The sequence below is a fragment of the Odocoileus virginianus genome, chromosome 3, assembly GCF_023699985.2.
Source record: "Odocoileus virginianus isolate 20LAN1187 ecotype Illinois chromosome 3, Ovbor_1.2, whole genome shotgun sequence".
Taxonomy (NCBI): Eukaryota; Metazoa; Chordata; class Mammalia; order Artiodactyla; family Cervidae; genus Odocoileus; species Odocoileus virginianus.
In genome coordinates this window covers 54502291-54519936 of record NC_069676.1, presented here as the reverse complement: position 1 = coordinate 54519936, position 17646 = coordinate 54502291, and the positions used below count along the sequence as shown (strand labels likewise).

Here is a 17646-nt window from a genome sequence, read left to right as displayed (position 1 = left end):
AGGAACAGCTTTGTGCGCTGAGAGGGTTAAACCCCCCAAAGCCCACTGCCCCCGCCAATGGGAAACATGGACTATTGTGAAGTCAGTGGCCCCCAGGCCTTGAGCTGCTGACGGGGTGCCGTGTGACTACAGAGCCCAGGATGAGGAATAGAGCTGCGTGGAGGCACTGGGCTGCCTCCTTCCATCGAGCTTGCCGTCCAACATGTGAGTAGCACCACTACAAATGAAAAGCCGTCGAAGGTACCCCACTGGGAATATCATCCTGACAGGCACTGAACTGAGAGGTAGAGTCCTGGAGAGGTGTTTATTTTCTAATGTGAAAAAGGTAAGGGGAGCTTTTGTTGACATTTTTGGATATCCAGTACTACTAATAACGCTTAAAGTCACGCGGACCTGGGAAAAATACACAAGCAAGTGGGAACTGCAAAGATTTAACCTTAACTACCAAGGGGATGCAGGAATGAGTTGATGGTAAGAGATGCATGTATTCCACTGACATGGATCCACGTCTGCTGTGTACTTGACCCTGACCTAGGTGCTGTATATAGCACAGAGACAGTTTTAGCATAGTGTTTCAGAACACAGAATTTGGAGTCTTTGAGACCTCGAAATGAATCCCAGCTGTCACTCAGCCTCTCTGAGCCTCAGTTGCCTCATGCATGTAAAGTGAAGAAGTACTTACCCCAGGCTACTGTTGTGAATATTAAACAACAAAAATTAAGTAGAAGTTAAAGCATTCACTCAAGTGACATATTGATCACAACTATTATCAGTAGTAGAAGTAGTTGTCATTGTTGTTGTACTTTGTGGTTGTTGGTGGTGGCTAAATCATGTCCAACTCTTTGCTACCCAATGGACTGCACAACACCAGGCTCCTCTGTCCCTCACTGTCTCCCGGAATTTGCTCAGATTCATGTCCATTGAGTCAGTGATGCTATCTAACCTTCTCATCCTCTGCTGCCCACTTCTCTTGCCCTCAATCTTTCCCAGTGTCAGGGTCTTTTCCAATGAGTCAGCTCTCCGAATCAGTTGGCCAAAGTATTGGAGCTTCTGCTTCAGCCTCAGTCTTCCAGTAAATATTGTTGTACTTATAAGACTAGTAATATATGGTTTCTGTTCTTCAGTTGCCTGCCTAGGAGAGGAGATATGAAATGTGTACAGGTAATGAATGTCAGAAAAGACGGAGTGATCAAATGACATAGAAGTTTGCAGGAAGATGAAATTTCTCCTCTGTACTGGGAGCCAAGAAGCCTCTCTGATAGGCATTTTCCATGCAGAAGCTAATGGGATCGCATTTAACATTAGGTAACATCTTTGGGATCTTTTCTTTTCTGTCTCTTAAAGGAACCAAATCTAAAGTGTCAGTACAAAGAAAGCTACATGAGCAACATTGACACTTGCATAAGAGTTCATTCTCTCGAGAGAGGGTGAATTGCCAGATGTCTCCCCCTGCTCTGCTTTGCCTCACATGGAAACAGGATGGTTGTGGCCCGTCCTCATGGCTAAAGGAGTAGCTTGATTCATGGCTTAGTTGGGGCTATTCGATTATACTCCCAAAGGCATTTGATAATCTGTTTAACTGAGCACAGTCGTTTGTCTTGTTTGCTGACTACTTAGCAGATGGATTTGTGATTTTGGTAATTACCGTATGAACGTTAATAAGACATGATATCTTTTATTAATTAGTACTACATGGGGTTTGTTTTTCAAAATAGCAAAAACTAGATGACTTACAAATATTAATGAGTCACAAGTATTCATTTGGCAAGATTAGCATTTAGAGGTTGTTCATTATAGAATGGTTTTCCTCTCTCGAATTTTTTATTTAAGAACAAAGACCAGAGCATTGCACTGTACTCTGTATCCTAGAAAAGGCTAATTTGGTCTGCTCAGCCGGAAACTTTAATTTAGAGAAGTGCTCATTTACACATTTTCCCTTTTAATTCTCTCCAAAGAGTTTTTTGGTGTTCAGAGTATAAACCATTTTCAGAGTATCTAAGTTATGCCTGAAGAATAATTTTCTAATAGAATTAAATGAGATTTGGACTTGTTTTTCAAAAGTAGATGAGCATTGCTGATGTAGTCATTCCCCCCCCCCACATACACTCTCACATGCACACACACACACACACACTCACATACACACTCTCACATGCTCACATGCACAGCATTATCAGACACAATGGTGTGCCAGAGGGTGGGAGTAGATTGGTGGAAGTCTCGTCCTGCTCCGCAGCACTCTCCCCTGTGGCCAGCCTCTTCCCTGCATGTATACACATACACACACCAGCAAGTGATCGTGAAAAGCCATTTCCTCGTGGGGGCTGGCCGTCATGCAGTGATGTAGCAAAGAACAGCATCTCTTCTGGGGTCACCCAGTCAGAAAGTGTTTCTGAACAAAGCAGTCAGGTGGCGGGTTGTTGCTGCCTTTCCTGAAGAAGTCTTTTAATGACTTGTAGGAGGGTACCATTTCCTGTCAAGATGCAGATGCCTGTGGTGCTTTGAACCACCTGCACGTGCTGTTACTGACAGCTTCCACAAACTCTTCATGAACACCCATCGTGTGCCTCACACTGCAGTGAGCCTGGCAGAGGCCTTCTAGGAGTAGGCTGCCTGTGCAATGAGGGGTTTACAGCCCATGCTGCTGATTATTACAAGAGCACATGAGAAGCCCACTAGCTTTTGCAGTAGACTTAAGTTAGCGAAGAGACTCAAAGGAAGAGCCGCTCATCTTTTTGTCCAACTACCTTTTTAGGAAATCAAATCAATCCTAATAATTACTGTAACTTTCCTTGATTAAGTGCCACACATTATGTTAAAAATTTTACATGCATTTTCTTATCTACTACTCACAAAAAAAACCTAGTAATTATGTTTATAAACCCATTTCATAGATGAACAAATCCATGATAAAGATATCAAGGAGATCTCAGAGGTCACATAGGCATGAAGTGGCAGAGCTGTGTCAGGACTGCTGCCATATACAAACTGGTCTACCAACTTTGAAACTCAATGTTCAATTCAATGGCTGTTTTTTTTTCTTACTACTAACCACAAAATTGAAACCTCAGCTTTTTTCCTCTTTTGAGTTGCTCTTCTGATAGAATCTACAGATTAAACATTGGACTTTTTACCCGACTACATAGTAAGAATCTGGAGATATTGGTTGTCTGTCCATGGAGTTGTCTTTATAAATTGTGTCCAGTTGGGGCAGGTAAATCTTTCAGCAACACAACCTTAAAAGTGTGTATGAACATGATTGACTGCCGCCCCCAGAAGTGAGCATCGTTGTGGTAGAAGGTGTAGATGCTGCTGTGTGTCTCAGCTGGGTGGTCTGGTGCTCGGGCTCTGTCTGTGTTGCCTGGGCAACCTTTCTCAGAATGTGAAACACTCACTTTCTCTTCTTTCATGTCGATCTGTGAGAAGGACTAAAAGTTATAGGTTGCCTGTTATCCACCACTATCTAGTTGAGAGACAAAAGCAGCATTTGAAGAAATCACACCATCATATCCAGGGTGCAAAAAGATTAAAAACTCATCTAGCCTCTCTCATGGAGCTCTGGAATCAGATGGAAGAAAGATCATCTCCCTGAATCCCAGCAGCTTTTTCTACTCCATTTCTTCTCTAAGAGAAGTATTTTATAGTAATTGTCTTTATTTTTTTCTGTTAAATTTCTGAGGAAATTCTGAAAAGACAATGCTATAGAATGATCATGACATGGGCTTTTGAGCCTTAGCTTTTCCAGTTGGCAGCTATGTATCTTTTGGCAAGTTATTTAACCCCTCTTAACCTGTTTCCTCATCTATGAAATGGAAATGTTCATATATAGATTATGCAGATACTAGTTGATGTCCCTTCATGTATTCAAGGTCTACTCATGTGGTAGGCATTCAGTTGGATGGTAAAGGAACTACTGTGAGTAAGAAGGTGTGGTTGGGGATTCCCTGGCGGTCCAGTGGTTAGGATTCTGTGCTTCCACTGCAGGGGATATGGGTTCAATTCGTGACTGGGGAACTAAGATCCTACAAGCCACATAGTGCAGCTAAAAAAGAAAAAAAAAAGAAATGATGTCTGCCAGCCTTCACAAAGGTTAAATCTGGCAGGAAAGGTACATATGTAACAAGTCACTTCTTGTTTTGTAACTCCAAACCTGTAGTCCTAGTGACTCCACTAGGACTACAGGCATAGAGTTATGAAATAAGAAGTAGAATGAATCATGGAACAAACAACCCAACCTAGTTTAGTTGGAATGAGGGACAGTCTCCTCCAAGAAAAGTTATTTAAAATGTGAGAGAAAGTTGGAGTTAGCCAAATGAAGAGTGAAAGAAATGTGTTTGCAAGGAACATATTTAAAGAAAGTGAAAGTCGCTCAGTCAGGCCTGACTCTTTGTGACCCTATGTACTATACAGTCCATGGAATTCTCTAGGCCAGAATACTGGAGTGGGTAGCCTTTCCCTTCTCCAGGGGATCTTCCCAACCCAGAGATTGAACCCAGGTCTCCCGTATTGCAGGCAGATTCTTTTCCAGCTGAACCACCAAGGAAGCCCAAGAATACTGGAGTGGGTAATCTTATCCTTTCTCCAGTGGATTTTAAGTACTGGAATGGGTAGCCTATCCCTTCTCCAGTGGATCTTCCTGACTCAGGCATTGAACTGGGGTCTCCTGCATTGCAGGTGGATTCTTTACCAGTTGAGCTACCAGGGAGGCCCTATATTTAAAGGCTCATAGGCAAAAGAGAGCACTAAACGTAGGAAGAACCAAAAGTGTTTAAGTGCCAATGAGACCAGACCATTCAAGTGAGGTGCAGAATGGTACAAGCTGAGGTTGAGAGAGAGGCAAAAGTTGATGGAGTCTTAAGGTCTCATAAACTATGTTAAGACATATGGACTTAATTTAAAGGTGATGGGAGGTCCTCCAGGGGTTTAAATGGAAGTGACATGTGGAGCAGTTTTAAGGACTGAATAAAACAATATACCCAATATATCACAGGGAACTCTAGTCAATATCCTGTGATAAACCAGAATGGAAAAGATTATGGAAAAATATATATACACACACGCATGCATATATAACTGAATCACTTTGCTGTACAGCAGAAGTTAACACAACATTGTAAGTCAGTAATACTTCAATAAAATGTAAGAAGAAATCTACCCAAAGGCTTAGACTAGTGCTACTATGACGCACTTGAATGGTGGGTGCTGTCCTCGTTATCACCTTCTTGGCCTTCTCCCTCCCTCGTACTATTACCAACTCCAGTTAAAAGGACAAAGTCCTGCCATGTACTACAGGAGGAGACTTAAAGTTGTCTGTGATGGACAAACTTGTTAATTCTGAAGGGCAGGTAAAACCATTCTCAGCAACACCCAGAAGAGGTGGGGAGCCCAAAGGCAAAATTCTCTTCTTGTCTGCTCTTCCTCCTGTATCTCGCTGCCTCCGAGGTGAATTCGTATGCTGCTTAAGCAATGAAGTCATCATTCTTTTTGGCAGTTCTGTCATTTTCATATGGTTTCTTTGCTGCAGTCCAGCTAGAAAAATGCAGGTGGACCAGATTTTATTTTTCCAAGGAAAGGCAAGGGGCTGTGGGTGGGCGGGTAGGGGGCACATTCTCACACATAAAGTATGAGGGAGCACCTGTGGAAAGCTCGGGTCAGTTGCAAAACAACACAGATCCATACGTGCTTGAGATGAATAAGTGTTGTTTTAACTGAAGAGAGACGTCACATTGCTTGGCACTTTGCTGTTAAATGAAGACTTTGCGTCTTCAGATAGCAAGTATAATGACAGGACTTGGTGAAAGATGAGGAAAGAAGAACTTAATAGCTCTAATTTCGTTAGACCGTTTATTTTCCTTGTCCTCTGGTCTTGCCACATTGAAGATATGAAGGAAGATTGGGCTAAAGGATTGAGATGGTTGAAGTTGGCAGTTGCTGTGGTGTTAGAATATGGATGGGGAACCAGGCGATAAATTAGTCATCTATTTCTAATCCTCCTGCTCATAAAAGAATGTGAAGGGACCCAGTGGAGTAGGTTCTGAAAGCAACTCTGCCATGAATTGTGTGTCCTTGGGAATAGTTTTGAGCCTTTTTATAAATAAGAATCCTTACCTGTAAAATGCATTTTTAATTGCATGCAGAATATCTGATAGATATCAGTGTGCAGGACAGTTTGTTTTGTTTTGACTCTGAGGAATGTTGTACAAGGGATGACCCTGCTCTGAGGCACCTACAGGCACTTGGTGAGAAAAACCACTTAGATCCTCTGGGAGAACACACAGCAAGGATCAAAGAGTGGCAACAAAAAACAGCAACACTGTTACTGCGGCAAATGAAGGAGTCAGTTTAACTGTGGAACATGGGTTTATGATCAGACAAATCTGGCTTAGAATACTGGCTCTGTCATTTATTCATGTTTTAGTGCCATTCACATGCCTGATACTGGTTTGGGCTGTGTGGGTAAACAGCAACCAGAACACAGAAAGAACACAGGGAAGCAACTTGCTTTATTTCTCTGTCATTCTCTGCCAAGTGTAATCATCTGATTAGCCACATATATGATGAGACCAGAGAGAGAACATTCTCTGAGCAGTCCAAAAAAAAAAAAAAAAATAGGGAACATCTGGTTAGAGTTTCCTTTTCAATTCTTCTGGGTTGGAAAGAATTTAAATAACTCAAACGCCTTTTTAAAATATTAACCCTTTGCATCTTTTTGTTGTGGATATTGTGGTGTTTATAACAGATATTTGAGTGTCAACTATGGGCCAGATGTTGTATGAAACAGTTCAAAGTGAGTAAACTTGTTTCAGTGGAAAACATAACTGACCCTGAAGTGAAAGTCCTGTGTCTGCAAGTCCAGGTTTAAAAGCAGATTCCCTGATAGCTCAGTTGGCAAAGGATCCACCTGCAATGCAGGAGAGCCCAGTTCAATTCCTGGGTTTGGAAGATCCACTGGTGAAGGGACAGGCTACCCACTCCAGTATTCTTGGGCTTCCCTGGTGGTTCAGCAGGAAAAGAATGTGCCTGCAATGTGGGAGACCTGGGTTGGATCCCTTCTCCAGGAAGAGACCTGGGTTGGATCCCTGGGTCTCTGGGTTGGATCCCTGGGTTGGATCCCTTCTCCAGTGAGACCTGGGTTGGATCCCTGGGTCTCTGGGTTGGATCCCTGGGTTGGATCCCTTCTCCAGGAAGATCCCCTGGAGAAGGAAATGGCTACCCACTCCAGTATTCTGGCCTGGAGAATTTCATGGGCTGTATAGTCTGTGGGGTTGCAAAGAGTTGAACATGACTGAGCAACTTTCACTTTCCTTTCACTTCCCCACCACCCCTCAAGGGGCGAGAGGTGTCCAAGGAAGGGAGGTGTCTGTTTTCTTAGAAGAGTTTCATTGCAAAAAGGGATGAAAAGAGAGGGAAGAGAGGGAGCAGTAACAGTGTTACGGTTACTGGAGGTTTCCTTTGCTTTTGTTTGGTTAATAGTTTGAAAATATCCGCAAGGAGAAGGCAGCACTATAATTGGGACTGAGGGGAGAAAGTCAACAGGAGTGAATTTTTCTGTGGTGGCTCAGAGTGTGGCATTATATGCCGACCAAACAAAATGATGTAGTCTCAGGGAACAAAGGGCAGTTCATCAATGAGTAGTCATTAAAACGGTGTAGTGATTGGAGCGGATTCCTCCTCTAAGTGTGCACCTGCATGTGACAGCTCAACTCAGGATAAAGGAACAGCAGATTCATGACATGACCTTAATGTCTAGGGCCCTGAAATTTCACATAGTGGAAATTTTTATGAAGAAATAGTGATAGAGGAAGGGGTAGATGTGTGTGTGTGTATGTGTAGGATACCTTCTTTGCACTGATGGGGTGAAATAGGGAGGAGATAAATGAATGAGAAGGGTAGGCCTGCAAAGGGCTGTGGGGAGAATATCAACAGAATACCAGGGTCAGCAGTTTGGATTTTATTCTCAGCACAAGGGGAAGACATTGGAGGATTTTAAGTAGAATGGCATGGTCTGATTCACATTTTTGTAAATGTGTTTCTCTAGCTCCTTGACAAGTAAGCCAGAGGCAAGAGTAGGAGCAAGAAGACTAGTGAAAAGGCTGTTTTCTCATGGAGGCGATGGTGATGGTGGCTTGTGCCAGAGGGGTGGCAGTGAATATCGAGAAGGACATACTTGAGAGCTCTGTAGAAAGTAGAACCGCAGTATTTGCTGATGAATTAGATATGGAGGAAAGGAAAAGAGGGAAGAGAAAATGCCATGTTGGTTTCTAGCTCTAGAATGTGTCCATTTTGACTGGGACATCCAGGTGAAGGTGGCCTTCGTGGAACTCACTGTTGATTCTAATGCCTCGAGCAGTGGACTATTTAGAAAGATGCTTTTGAGCTAATGAGTGCCCTTTAAGTATTAGGTCCCAAATCCTACTACACAAGATATGCCAACTCCTACTGGGTCTCTTTGGAGTTGCTATTTGGCCCACCAGATCTGCTTTCAGCACCATCATGTAGCCAAAGAAAATGGCTTTGTTCACAAAACCCAATCCTATAATATTTACTTAACAGGCAGGACATGATCTTTATCCTTTGTCAGTGTTTTTATCGACTGGTGTTTCATCCTTAACTTAGGGCCAACCTGGCCAACAACATTTGCAACAGCATCTTACCCCATTTGGATGTCTTACCCCAATCCATTCCCACATCTGAAGTGCTTCATTCAGTAGATTGTCACTTTGCTGACAAAGGTCCATATAGTCAAAGCTCTGGTTGCTCCAGTAGTCATGTATAGATGTGAGAGTTGGATCATAAAGGAGACTGAGCACTGAAGAATTGATGCTTTTGAACTGTAGTGCTAGAGAAGACTCTTGAGAGTCCCTTGGACTGCAAGGAGATCCAACTAGTCAATCCTAAAGAAAATCAACCCTGAATATTCACTGGAAGAGCTGAAGCTGAAGCTCCAATCATTAGGCCTCCTGATGCAAAGTGCTGACTCATTAGAAAAGACAAGGATGCTGGGAGAGTTTGAGGGCAAGAAGGAAACGACAAAGAATGAGATTGGATGGCAACATCAACTCAAGCGACTTGAGTTTGAGCGAACTCTAGGATAGTGAAGGACAGGGAAGCCTGCCCATGGTGGGGGAAGCTGCAGCCCATGGGGTCACCAAGAGTTGGACATGACTGAGTGACTGAAGAATGATAGCATCCTGAGCTCAAATTTAGAGGTTATTGTGAACACATCCTAAAGATGGAGATTGCCAGATATGGGAAGTGGTGCCAGGAAAAGATACAAATCATTAACTCTGGGATATGACCTTTATACAGGTAATGATGAGGTACCAGGATCCAGTCCAGTGGGACAGCTGTGTACACTGCCACCACCCTCACCACTGCTTCCCAAAGGACCCCGTGGATAGTCTCCTCTGAGTCCAGGTTACACAAGCTTGATGAATACAAACCACGTGTCTCCTTTAGCATTTCATCTTGCTCATGACTGAGGCCCTCTTTAGAGGAAAGAGAAAATATACTGCAATCGATCTTTAAGAGTATTGTAACATTCCAAGTGTCAATATTGGTTTGAAATGATTGCATCATTTTCTGAAATAATGATTTGTGTGAGGCATGTCATGAATTATAATTAATGTACACATGCATTGAAGTCCACTTGCAAAGAAACCCTCTTTTCTCCCTCAAACATTGGGAATTAAATATTTATACTTGTTGTGATTTCATATATACATAGTTAATATTGCCTCTCAAAGCCACCTGCTCTGCATCATATGTCATTTTCTCTGCTGATTCTTCATAACCCATATATTTGGAGTTGAGTGAACCCAACTGAAAATCTTACCAGAGATCACATATATATTCATAGAGAGTGGAAAGCTCTAGTTAGATCCATTTCAGTAAAACATAGAAAATAAATGGATTGTCAGTAGTCTCATTGCTTTAAAGGATATCTTCTTACAGTCCAATTCATTAAAGGATTTAAGAGTTTACTTTTTAGTCCTTGAGTTTGAATTACTGAGTGGCGGTGGTGGTTGTTCAGTTGCTAAGTCATATCTGACTCTTTGTGATCCCTTGGACTGCAACACACCAGGCTTCCCTGTCCTTCACTGTCTCCCAGAGTTTACTCAATTTCTGTCCATTGAGCCAGTGATGCTATCCAACCATTTCATCCTCTTGTCACCACATTCTCCTCCTGCCTTCAATCTTTCCCAGCATCAGTGTCTTTTCCAGTGAGTTGTTTCTTCACATCAAGTGCCTGACGTATTGAAGCTTCAGCTTCAGCATCAGTTCTTCCAATGAATATTCAGGGTTGATTTCCTTTAGGATTGACTGGTTTAATCTCCTTCCTATCCAAGGGACTCTCAAGAGTCTTCTCCAGTCACCATAATTCAAAAATATCAGTTCTTTGGTGCTCAGCCTTCCCTGTGGTACAACTCTCACATCTGTACTCCTAGACTCCTAGGAAAACCATATCTTTGACCCTACCGACCTTTGCTGGCAAAGTGATGTTTCTGCTTTTTTTTTTTATTTTTTAATTGAAGGATAATTGCTTTACAGAATTTTGTTGTTTTCTGTCAAATCTTACCATGAATCAGCCATCAGTATAAATATATTCCCTCCCTTTAGAACCTCCCTCCCATCTCCCTTCCCATCCCACCCCTCTAGGTTGACACAGAGCCCTTGTTTGAGTTTTCTGAGACATACAACAAATTCCTTTTGGCTATCTATTTTACATATGGTAATGTAAATTTCTCTGTTACTTTATCCATACATTTCACCCTCTCCTCCCCTCTCCCCATGTCTGTAAGTCTGTTCTCCAAGTTTGTTTATCCATTGCTGCCCTGCAAATAAAATCTTCGGTACCATCTTTCTAGATTCCATATATATGCGTTAGTATACAATATTTATCTTTCTCTTTTTTACTTACTGACTTACTTCACTCTGTATAATAGGTTCTAGGTTCATCTACCTCATTAGAACTGACTCAAATGTGTTCCTTTTTATGGCTAAGTAATATACCATTGTGTATATGTATCACAGCTTCTTTATCCATTCATCTGTTGATGGACAGCTATTTTGCTTCCATGTTCTAGCTATTGTAAACAGCGCTGCAATGAACATTGGGGTACATGTGTCTTTTTCAGTTTTAGTTTCCTCAGGGTATATGCCTCATAGTGGGATTGCTGGGTCATATGGTGGTTTTTTCCCTAGTTTTTAGAGGAATCTCCATACCACCTTCCATAGTGGCTGTATCAGTTTACATTCCCACCAACAGCGCAAGAGGTTGCCTTTTCCCCCACACCCTCTCCAGCATTTATTGTTTGTAGACTTTTTGATGATGGCCATTCTGACTGCTGTGAGCTTTGTAGTTTTTGATTACAACTCTCACTGTAGTTTTGATATACATTTTTCTAATAATGAATAGTATTGAGCATCTTTGTATGTGTTTGTTAGCTATCTGTATGTCTTCTTTGAAGAAATGTTTGTTTAGGTCTTTTCTCCACTTTTTGATTGGGTTGTTTTTCTGGTATTGAGTTGTACATTCTGCTTCTTAATATGCTGTCTAGGTTTATCATAGCTTTCCTTTCAAGGAGGAAGCATCTTTGAATTTCATGGCTGTAGTCCCTTTCGGCAGTGATTTTGGGGCCCAAGAAAATAAGATCTGTCACTGTTTCCACTTTTCCCCCTTCTATTTGCCATGAAGTACTGAGTGGTATTTGAAATATATCTATTGTATTTACTGGAGAGTATGAATAGGTTCCTTAATTCTCCATGTCTCAATATAGTTCCATCTTTTCAAATAGAGATAATCATATAATTCATGGACCATGCCCTGTGGGGTCTCTGGATAAAGGTAAATTAGAGATTTGAAAGGTTGAAGGGATTGTTTTAAGGTGATAAATTTAGAAAAATCCTTGAAATCCTTGAAATTCAGAAAATAGAGAGGCCTTGGATGAGAAAGAGTTTCAGTCTCCTTGGAAACACATACTGGCCTCTATTTCTTTCCATTCTAACTAAACTAAGAACTTCTTTGACTGTTTCTGCCGTGGATGTAGGGCTGGCTCGAAATTTTGGGCTAAAATGACCAATCACTCAAATCAGAGACAATAAGCCCTAGGGATTTCCCCTCTCTTTCTCAAACACAATATGTTCTTTTATTTTACTCACTGGCTGTGCTGGGTCTTCCCTGCTATGCACCTGCTTTCTCTAGTTGTGGCAGGCCAGGGCTATGCTCTAGTTGTGGTGCATGGACTTCTCGTTGCAGTGGCTTCTCCTGTTGCTCAGTACAGGCTCTAGGGCACCTGGGCCTCAGTATTTAGTGGCCTGGGGGCTCAGCTGCCCCACTGTATGTGGGATCTTCCCAGACCAGGAATTGAACCCATGTGCCCCGCATTGGGCAGGCTGCCATTCACTGTACCACCAGGGAAGTCCAAATGCGATGTATTCTTTGTGAAGAGTGTCTTTTCCAAAGCACCAGTCATTCTTCCCTTCTGCCTTCTCTATCCTCCTGAATAATAATAAGAACAAGCATTTAGGTAGCATTGTTTTTGTTTTGTTAAGTACTTGGCTCTCTCTACGCTCTGAAATCACAGTAAATAGACACTTCCAATCAAATATAAACTTAGTCTTGCTTCTAATTCTAAACATCTTGCCCTCAGAGCAGACAGTCACCTCAGGACCACTGCATTTCAATAATGGCCTGAAATGAAACACTACTCAGATATCTACTACAATTCTGGGCACAGGGCAGTTTTAGCAACCTTCCCTGCATGGTGCTTGAAAGTTTCTTGGATATAGATAGGATTTAAACATACCAGTATATAATCTCCCAAAGAGCACAAGATCTGTCTTTTTTCCTATTATATTTCCATACCAAAGTAGTACTTGGAGGTTTGTTATGAATGAATAAATAAATGAATGAATGAATACAAGTTAATAATTGAAAGAACAAAAGAGATTGCAAACTGTGTCATCTCTTTGTGAATGTGCAGAATGTCTCAGCAACCTTTGTCCTGAAAATATTGGTTTTCTTCCCTCTGTTCTTTGGTATATAACTCCTACTTATTCTTCAGGTGTTAACTCAAAAAGTTACCTTCTTCAGGAAGTGGCCATTGATTGCTCAAATGAGAAGATCCCTCTCCTTAGCCTACCTTGTACCTCTCTTACAAAATTTAATATATGCTGCCTTAAATCCAAGGCCTTCCCAGGTGGCTCAATGGTAAGGAAACTGCCTGCCAATGTAGGAGACACAGGTTTGATCCCTGGGTTGGGAAGGTCCCCTGGAGGAGGAAATGGCAACCCACTCCGGTATTCTTGCCTGGAGAATGCCGTGGACAAAGGGTCCTGGTGGGCTACAGTCCACAGGGTCCCAGAGTCGGGCACTGTTGAGCACGTACACATGTCTTAAATCTGAGCGCTCTGCCTGATTCATCTCCCCCTCTGCAGAGAGAACCTAAGTGCAGACAGAGTACCTTTCTTCACTGTGTTAACCCAGCCAAGCTTGATGTGCTACCCATTCTCAACAAGCGCTTATGAACTAAGAAATATACAAAGAAGGCGGCTGCATGTAGAAGAAAATAGGATGGAGGTATGGCCATGTAGAGAAAAGAGTCATTTGCCCTTCTATAAGGAAAAATAAGTAGTAAGAACTGTTGATTCAAAAGGCAGTGGTCTCCCATGTGAGGTAGTGCCCGCCCTCTGCCTGGCTTAGGATAGCCCTGTCAGAGAAGGAGCAGTGGCAATATGATGCTTTTATTTTTGCTTTTTAGGGTTAATCTCTTTGTTTTTTATTGGATTATAATTGCTTAAAATGTTGTGTTTCTGCTGTACAATGAAGTGAGTCCGTTATATGCATACATATGTCACCTCCCTCTTGGACCTCCTTCCCCGCCCAGTTCTCACCCCTCTAGATCGTCACAGAGCTTCGAGTTGAGCTCCCCACTAGCTGTCTGTTTTATACAGGGTAGTGTATCTATGTCCTCATCTCCCAATTCGTTGCACCCTCTGTCTCCTCCCTGTGTCCACATGTTCATTCTCTGTGTCTGCATCTCTGTTCCTGCCCTGGAAATAGGTTCATCTATACCTCAGTATTCATTACAGCACATTTCAATAGCCAGGACATGGAAACAACCAAAATATCCAACAACGGATAAATTGATAAAAAAAGATGTGGTAGGTATATGCAGTGGGATATGATGTGGCCATAAATAGGAATGAAATTGAGTCATTTGAAGAGATGTGGATGGACCTAGAGTCTTTTTCATACAGAGCGAACTAAGTCAAAAAGAGAAAAAAAAATATTAACATATATATGTGGAATCTAGAAAAATGGTACAGATGAACCTATTTCCAAGGTGGAAATAGAGATGCAATATTATTTTTGTATCACTCATTAAGCAGTTACTTATGGTATACCCAGTGATTATGTACTATGATGAGGATAAATTGTTGAGGGCATAAAGATCACTGCATTCTTGCAGTTTAGCATCTAGTGGAAGAGAGAGAGAGTAATAAACCTGGAGCGGTGGGATGGGGTAAGAGGTAGGAGGGAGGTTCAAGAGGCAGAGGACATATGTATACCTGTGGCTGATTCATGTCGATATATGGCAGAAACAAATGCAATATTATAAAGCAATAATCCTTCACTTAAAAATTAATTAAACTGTTAAAGATTATCCCCTATCCTAAGACAATTTTGGTATTAAAATGCCTTAAAATTTTTTTTAAGTAATCAAATAATCAAACAAATAAGGACCAACTATGATTTATTTTATTTTATTTATTTATTTTTCATTTATTTTTATTAGTTTGAGGCTAATTACAACATTGCAGTGGTTTTTGTCATACATTGAAATGAATTAGCCATGGGGATTTATTTTAAAGGTGAAAGAAGTATCTGACAGAGCTGATCTAGACCCTAAGGAAGCAATGACTGAGGTGTGATGTGAAGGATGAAGCAGAGTTAACTGTGTGAAAGGGGAATGGAAAAGCATTTTTGACAGGGAACAGCCTATGCCAAGGTCCTATGGTAGGCAGAGGGATATTCAGCATGATACATTCAAGAGCCCAAAGGAAGACCCATATATTTAGACAGCAGAGATTTTCAGAAAGAGTATTAGAAAATACTTTTAGAAAGAAATATAGGGACTAGAACATACTTCACTGTGAGGACATGTTAATGATTTTATACTTTATTTTTAAAAGACCATAAGAAACCATTGAAAGGCAAGAGGTAACACAATCAGATTGCATGATACAACATAATTGTTTTAATCAGCTTGTGTTGTCATAAAATACAATAGGCTAGGTGGGTTAAACTGTTATTTCTCACAGTTCTGGAGGCCAAAAGTCTAAGGCCAGGATGCTGGCATGATGGGTTCTGCTGAGAGGCCTCTTTCTGGCTTGCAGACAGCCACCGTCTCACTGTATCCTCACATGGTGGGACAGAGTGAGCGCCAATCTCTTCCTCCTCTTATGGCACTAATCCCATCGTGGGAGCCCTACTCTCATGAACTCACCTACCTCCAAAGGCCCCATCTCTAAATACCACCACACTGGGAGTTGGGGTTTCAATGTATATGAATTGGGAAGGAGCACATACATTTAATTAATAACAACATATTCTTAATAGTAACATCATTGAACATTTACTGAGTGCTTGCTATGTGCCAGGCTGTATGCCAAGGGCTGTATGTGAATTATTTCATTTCATCCTCTTAGCACAGCGGTCCCTGCCTCCAGGATCTAATGCCTGATGATCTGAGGTGGAGCTGATATAATAATAATAATAGATATAAGTGCATAATAAATGTAATGTACCTGAATCATCCTGAAACTATTCCCCCCAACCCAGTTCATAGAAAAATTGTCTTCCATGAAACCAGTCCCTGGTACCAAAAAGATTGGGGACTTCTGTTAGCAGATAAGGCACTTGATGTTTCAAGCTCAGGGCTAACGTTAGAGTGAAGCAAGCTACAGGCTTACAATGTTAAAGTTCAGAAGGATGTACTTACTGACAGGGTCGTGTCACAACTCTGACAGTAAATACCTCCTTCAATTTTGCACCCTGGGAGCCTCATTTGTCTCACTCTCTCTAGAAACTAGATTGAATCAATCTGTTCTGGGTTATTTCCCTGTTTGTAAATGATCAAACTAGGTTTTGAACCCAGGGCTAGAGAGTCCTGAAATTCTTTTCTATCTTTAAAATTTTGTGGGTTTTTTCCCTTAGTTTTATTCAGATGTAATTACCATACATCACTGTATAAGTTCAAGGTGTACAGCATGATGGTTTGGTTTGCATGTGTTGGGATATCATTACCGCAATAGGTTCTGTTAACAATCATCTTCTCATACAAATACAATTAAAAGACGAAAAGAAAAAATTTAATTGAAAAAAATAATTTCAAATGAACACTCAACTGCCCTCCTCATTGCTTGGGTTCCATAAAAATGAAATTATTTTTGATGAAAGATTAAATTTCATATGAGACTTCAAATTGTAAATAGTCAGACTGAGCAGCAATGAATTCAGAGGAAGAAAACTGATAAAATAGAGGATTCAGCCCGTGAAATGGACTATCTCAACATTATATGAGAGATGGGAAAGAATGAGTCAAATATTTAAAAAGTAAACAGGTTTTTCCCATTAATTTTAAGCCAACAGACTGAAAATTAAATCTTCTCCCTGCAATTAGATAAATGGATGTCAATCAGATAGGAAACTGCTAAAGAAATTAGCCATGAGGTAGTCCTTAATCTGTTTTCTGTGTGTGTTGGAGGGAGGTGGTGGTAGAAATGTAATCTGTTATCAGCACAGGTATGATTGAATTATTAATAATATTGTGCAAGGCCACCTAGAAACCAGAGCTTGGGGACTCTTAAATCTATTCTAATTGAAACCGAGAATCAGCAGACTGGAAAAGACCCTGACTCTTCTCAAGATATGTCACAGTATGTGACACGGAGGACACGTGGGGCTTGCCACATAGGGGCAGCTGCAGGCCGACCTCTTGGCAAATTTAATCTGCAAATGGGTCCCTGGTTAAGAGAGTTAATGCCGTCTATTATTAAGGAGCCTTCCTTCTATATTTTGGAAAGCCTGGTTAAACTATTTCATGCCAAGGTATTATGCAGATTGTCTAACTAACAGGAAGATTATGGATGCAAATAAATTTTAAAATGAAAGGTTTGCTGACCTCTTAAGAGGATAATAATACATGCATAATTGTGAGGAAAATGCTTGCTCACAGATCATCAGGATAAGAAAAGGGTCACGTTGTCCTTCCTTGAAGTAGATTGAGGTTAGAATGGACATCCAGGGACACCCAGAAACTGATGAACTAAATTCAAGAAGTGCTCAAGCTAATGCTGTTACTCCCTCTTTCCTGTGGCTTTAATGGGGGAAGGGAATCATAGTCTAGGAGAATGGATGGATGGGGTCCCCATGGGACCTTCAGTAAGTCACTTAATCTCTCAGTGTAAATTTCTACTGTGGGAATAGTTGGTGGTTAGAAACAGCTGGGGGCACTGACCCTGCTTCTTTCTGTGATGTCCCGCTGCCCTCTTTTAGCCCCAAGGGAACTCTTCTCCCACTTTTATCAATACTTCTCCATCTGCTTTTTCTTTGGTGACTGTCTCCAGGGACTGATCTCA

The 17646-nt window shown here is 41.4% G+C and overlaps 1 protein-coding gene across 7 annotated transcripts in view; it reads left to right on the top strand.

Moving 5' to 3' along the window:
* PPP2R2B (protein phosphatase 2 regulatory subunit Bbeta) overlaps positions 1-17646 on the top strand; it is a 512526-nt gene that overhangs the window by 154709 nt on the left and 340171 nt on the right. Inside the window, exon 1 of one of the 7 annotated variants that reach the window (XM_020888560.2) lies at positions 126-204. The exons of 4 other annotated variants lie outside the window; for them this stretch is intronic. In XM_020888560.2, coding sequence (XP_020744219.1) covers positions 141-204 — 64 coding nt within the window. In that variant the 5' untranslated portion in view covers positions 126-140. Of the gene's footprint in view, positions 1-125; positions 205-1256; positions 1306-17646 lie in introns of those variants that run through there. 2 more of the 7 variants (XM_020888552.2, XM_070465595.1) reach the window with 2 other exon arrangements.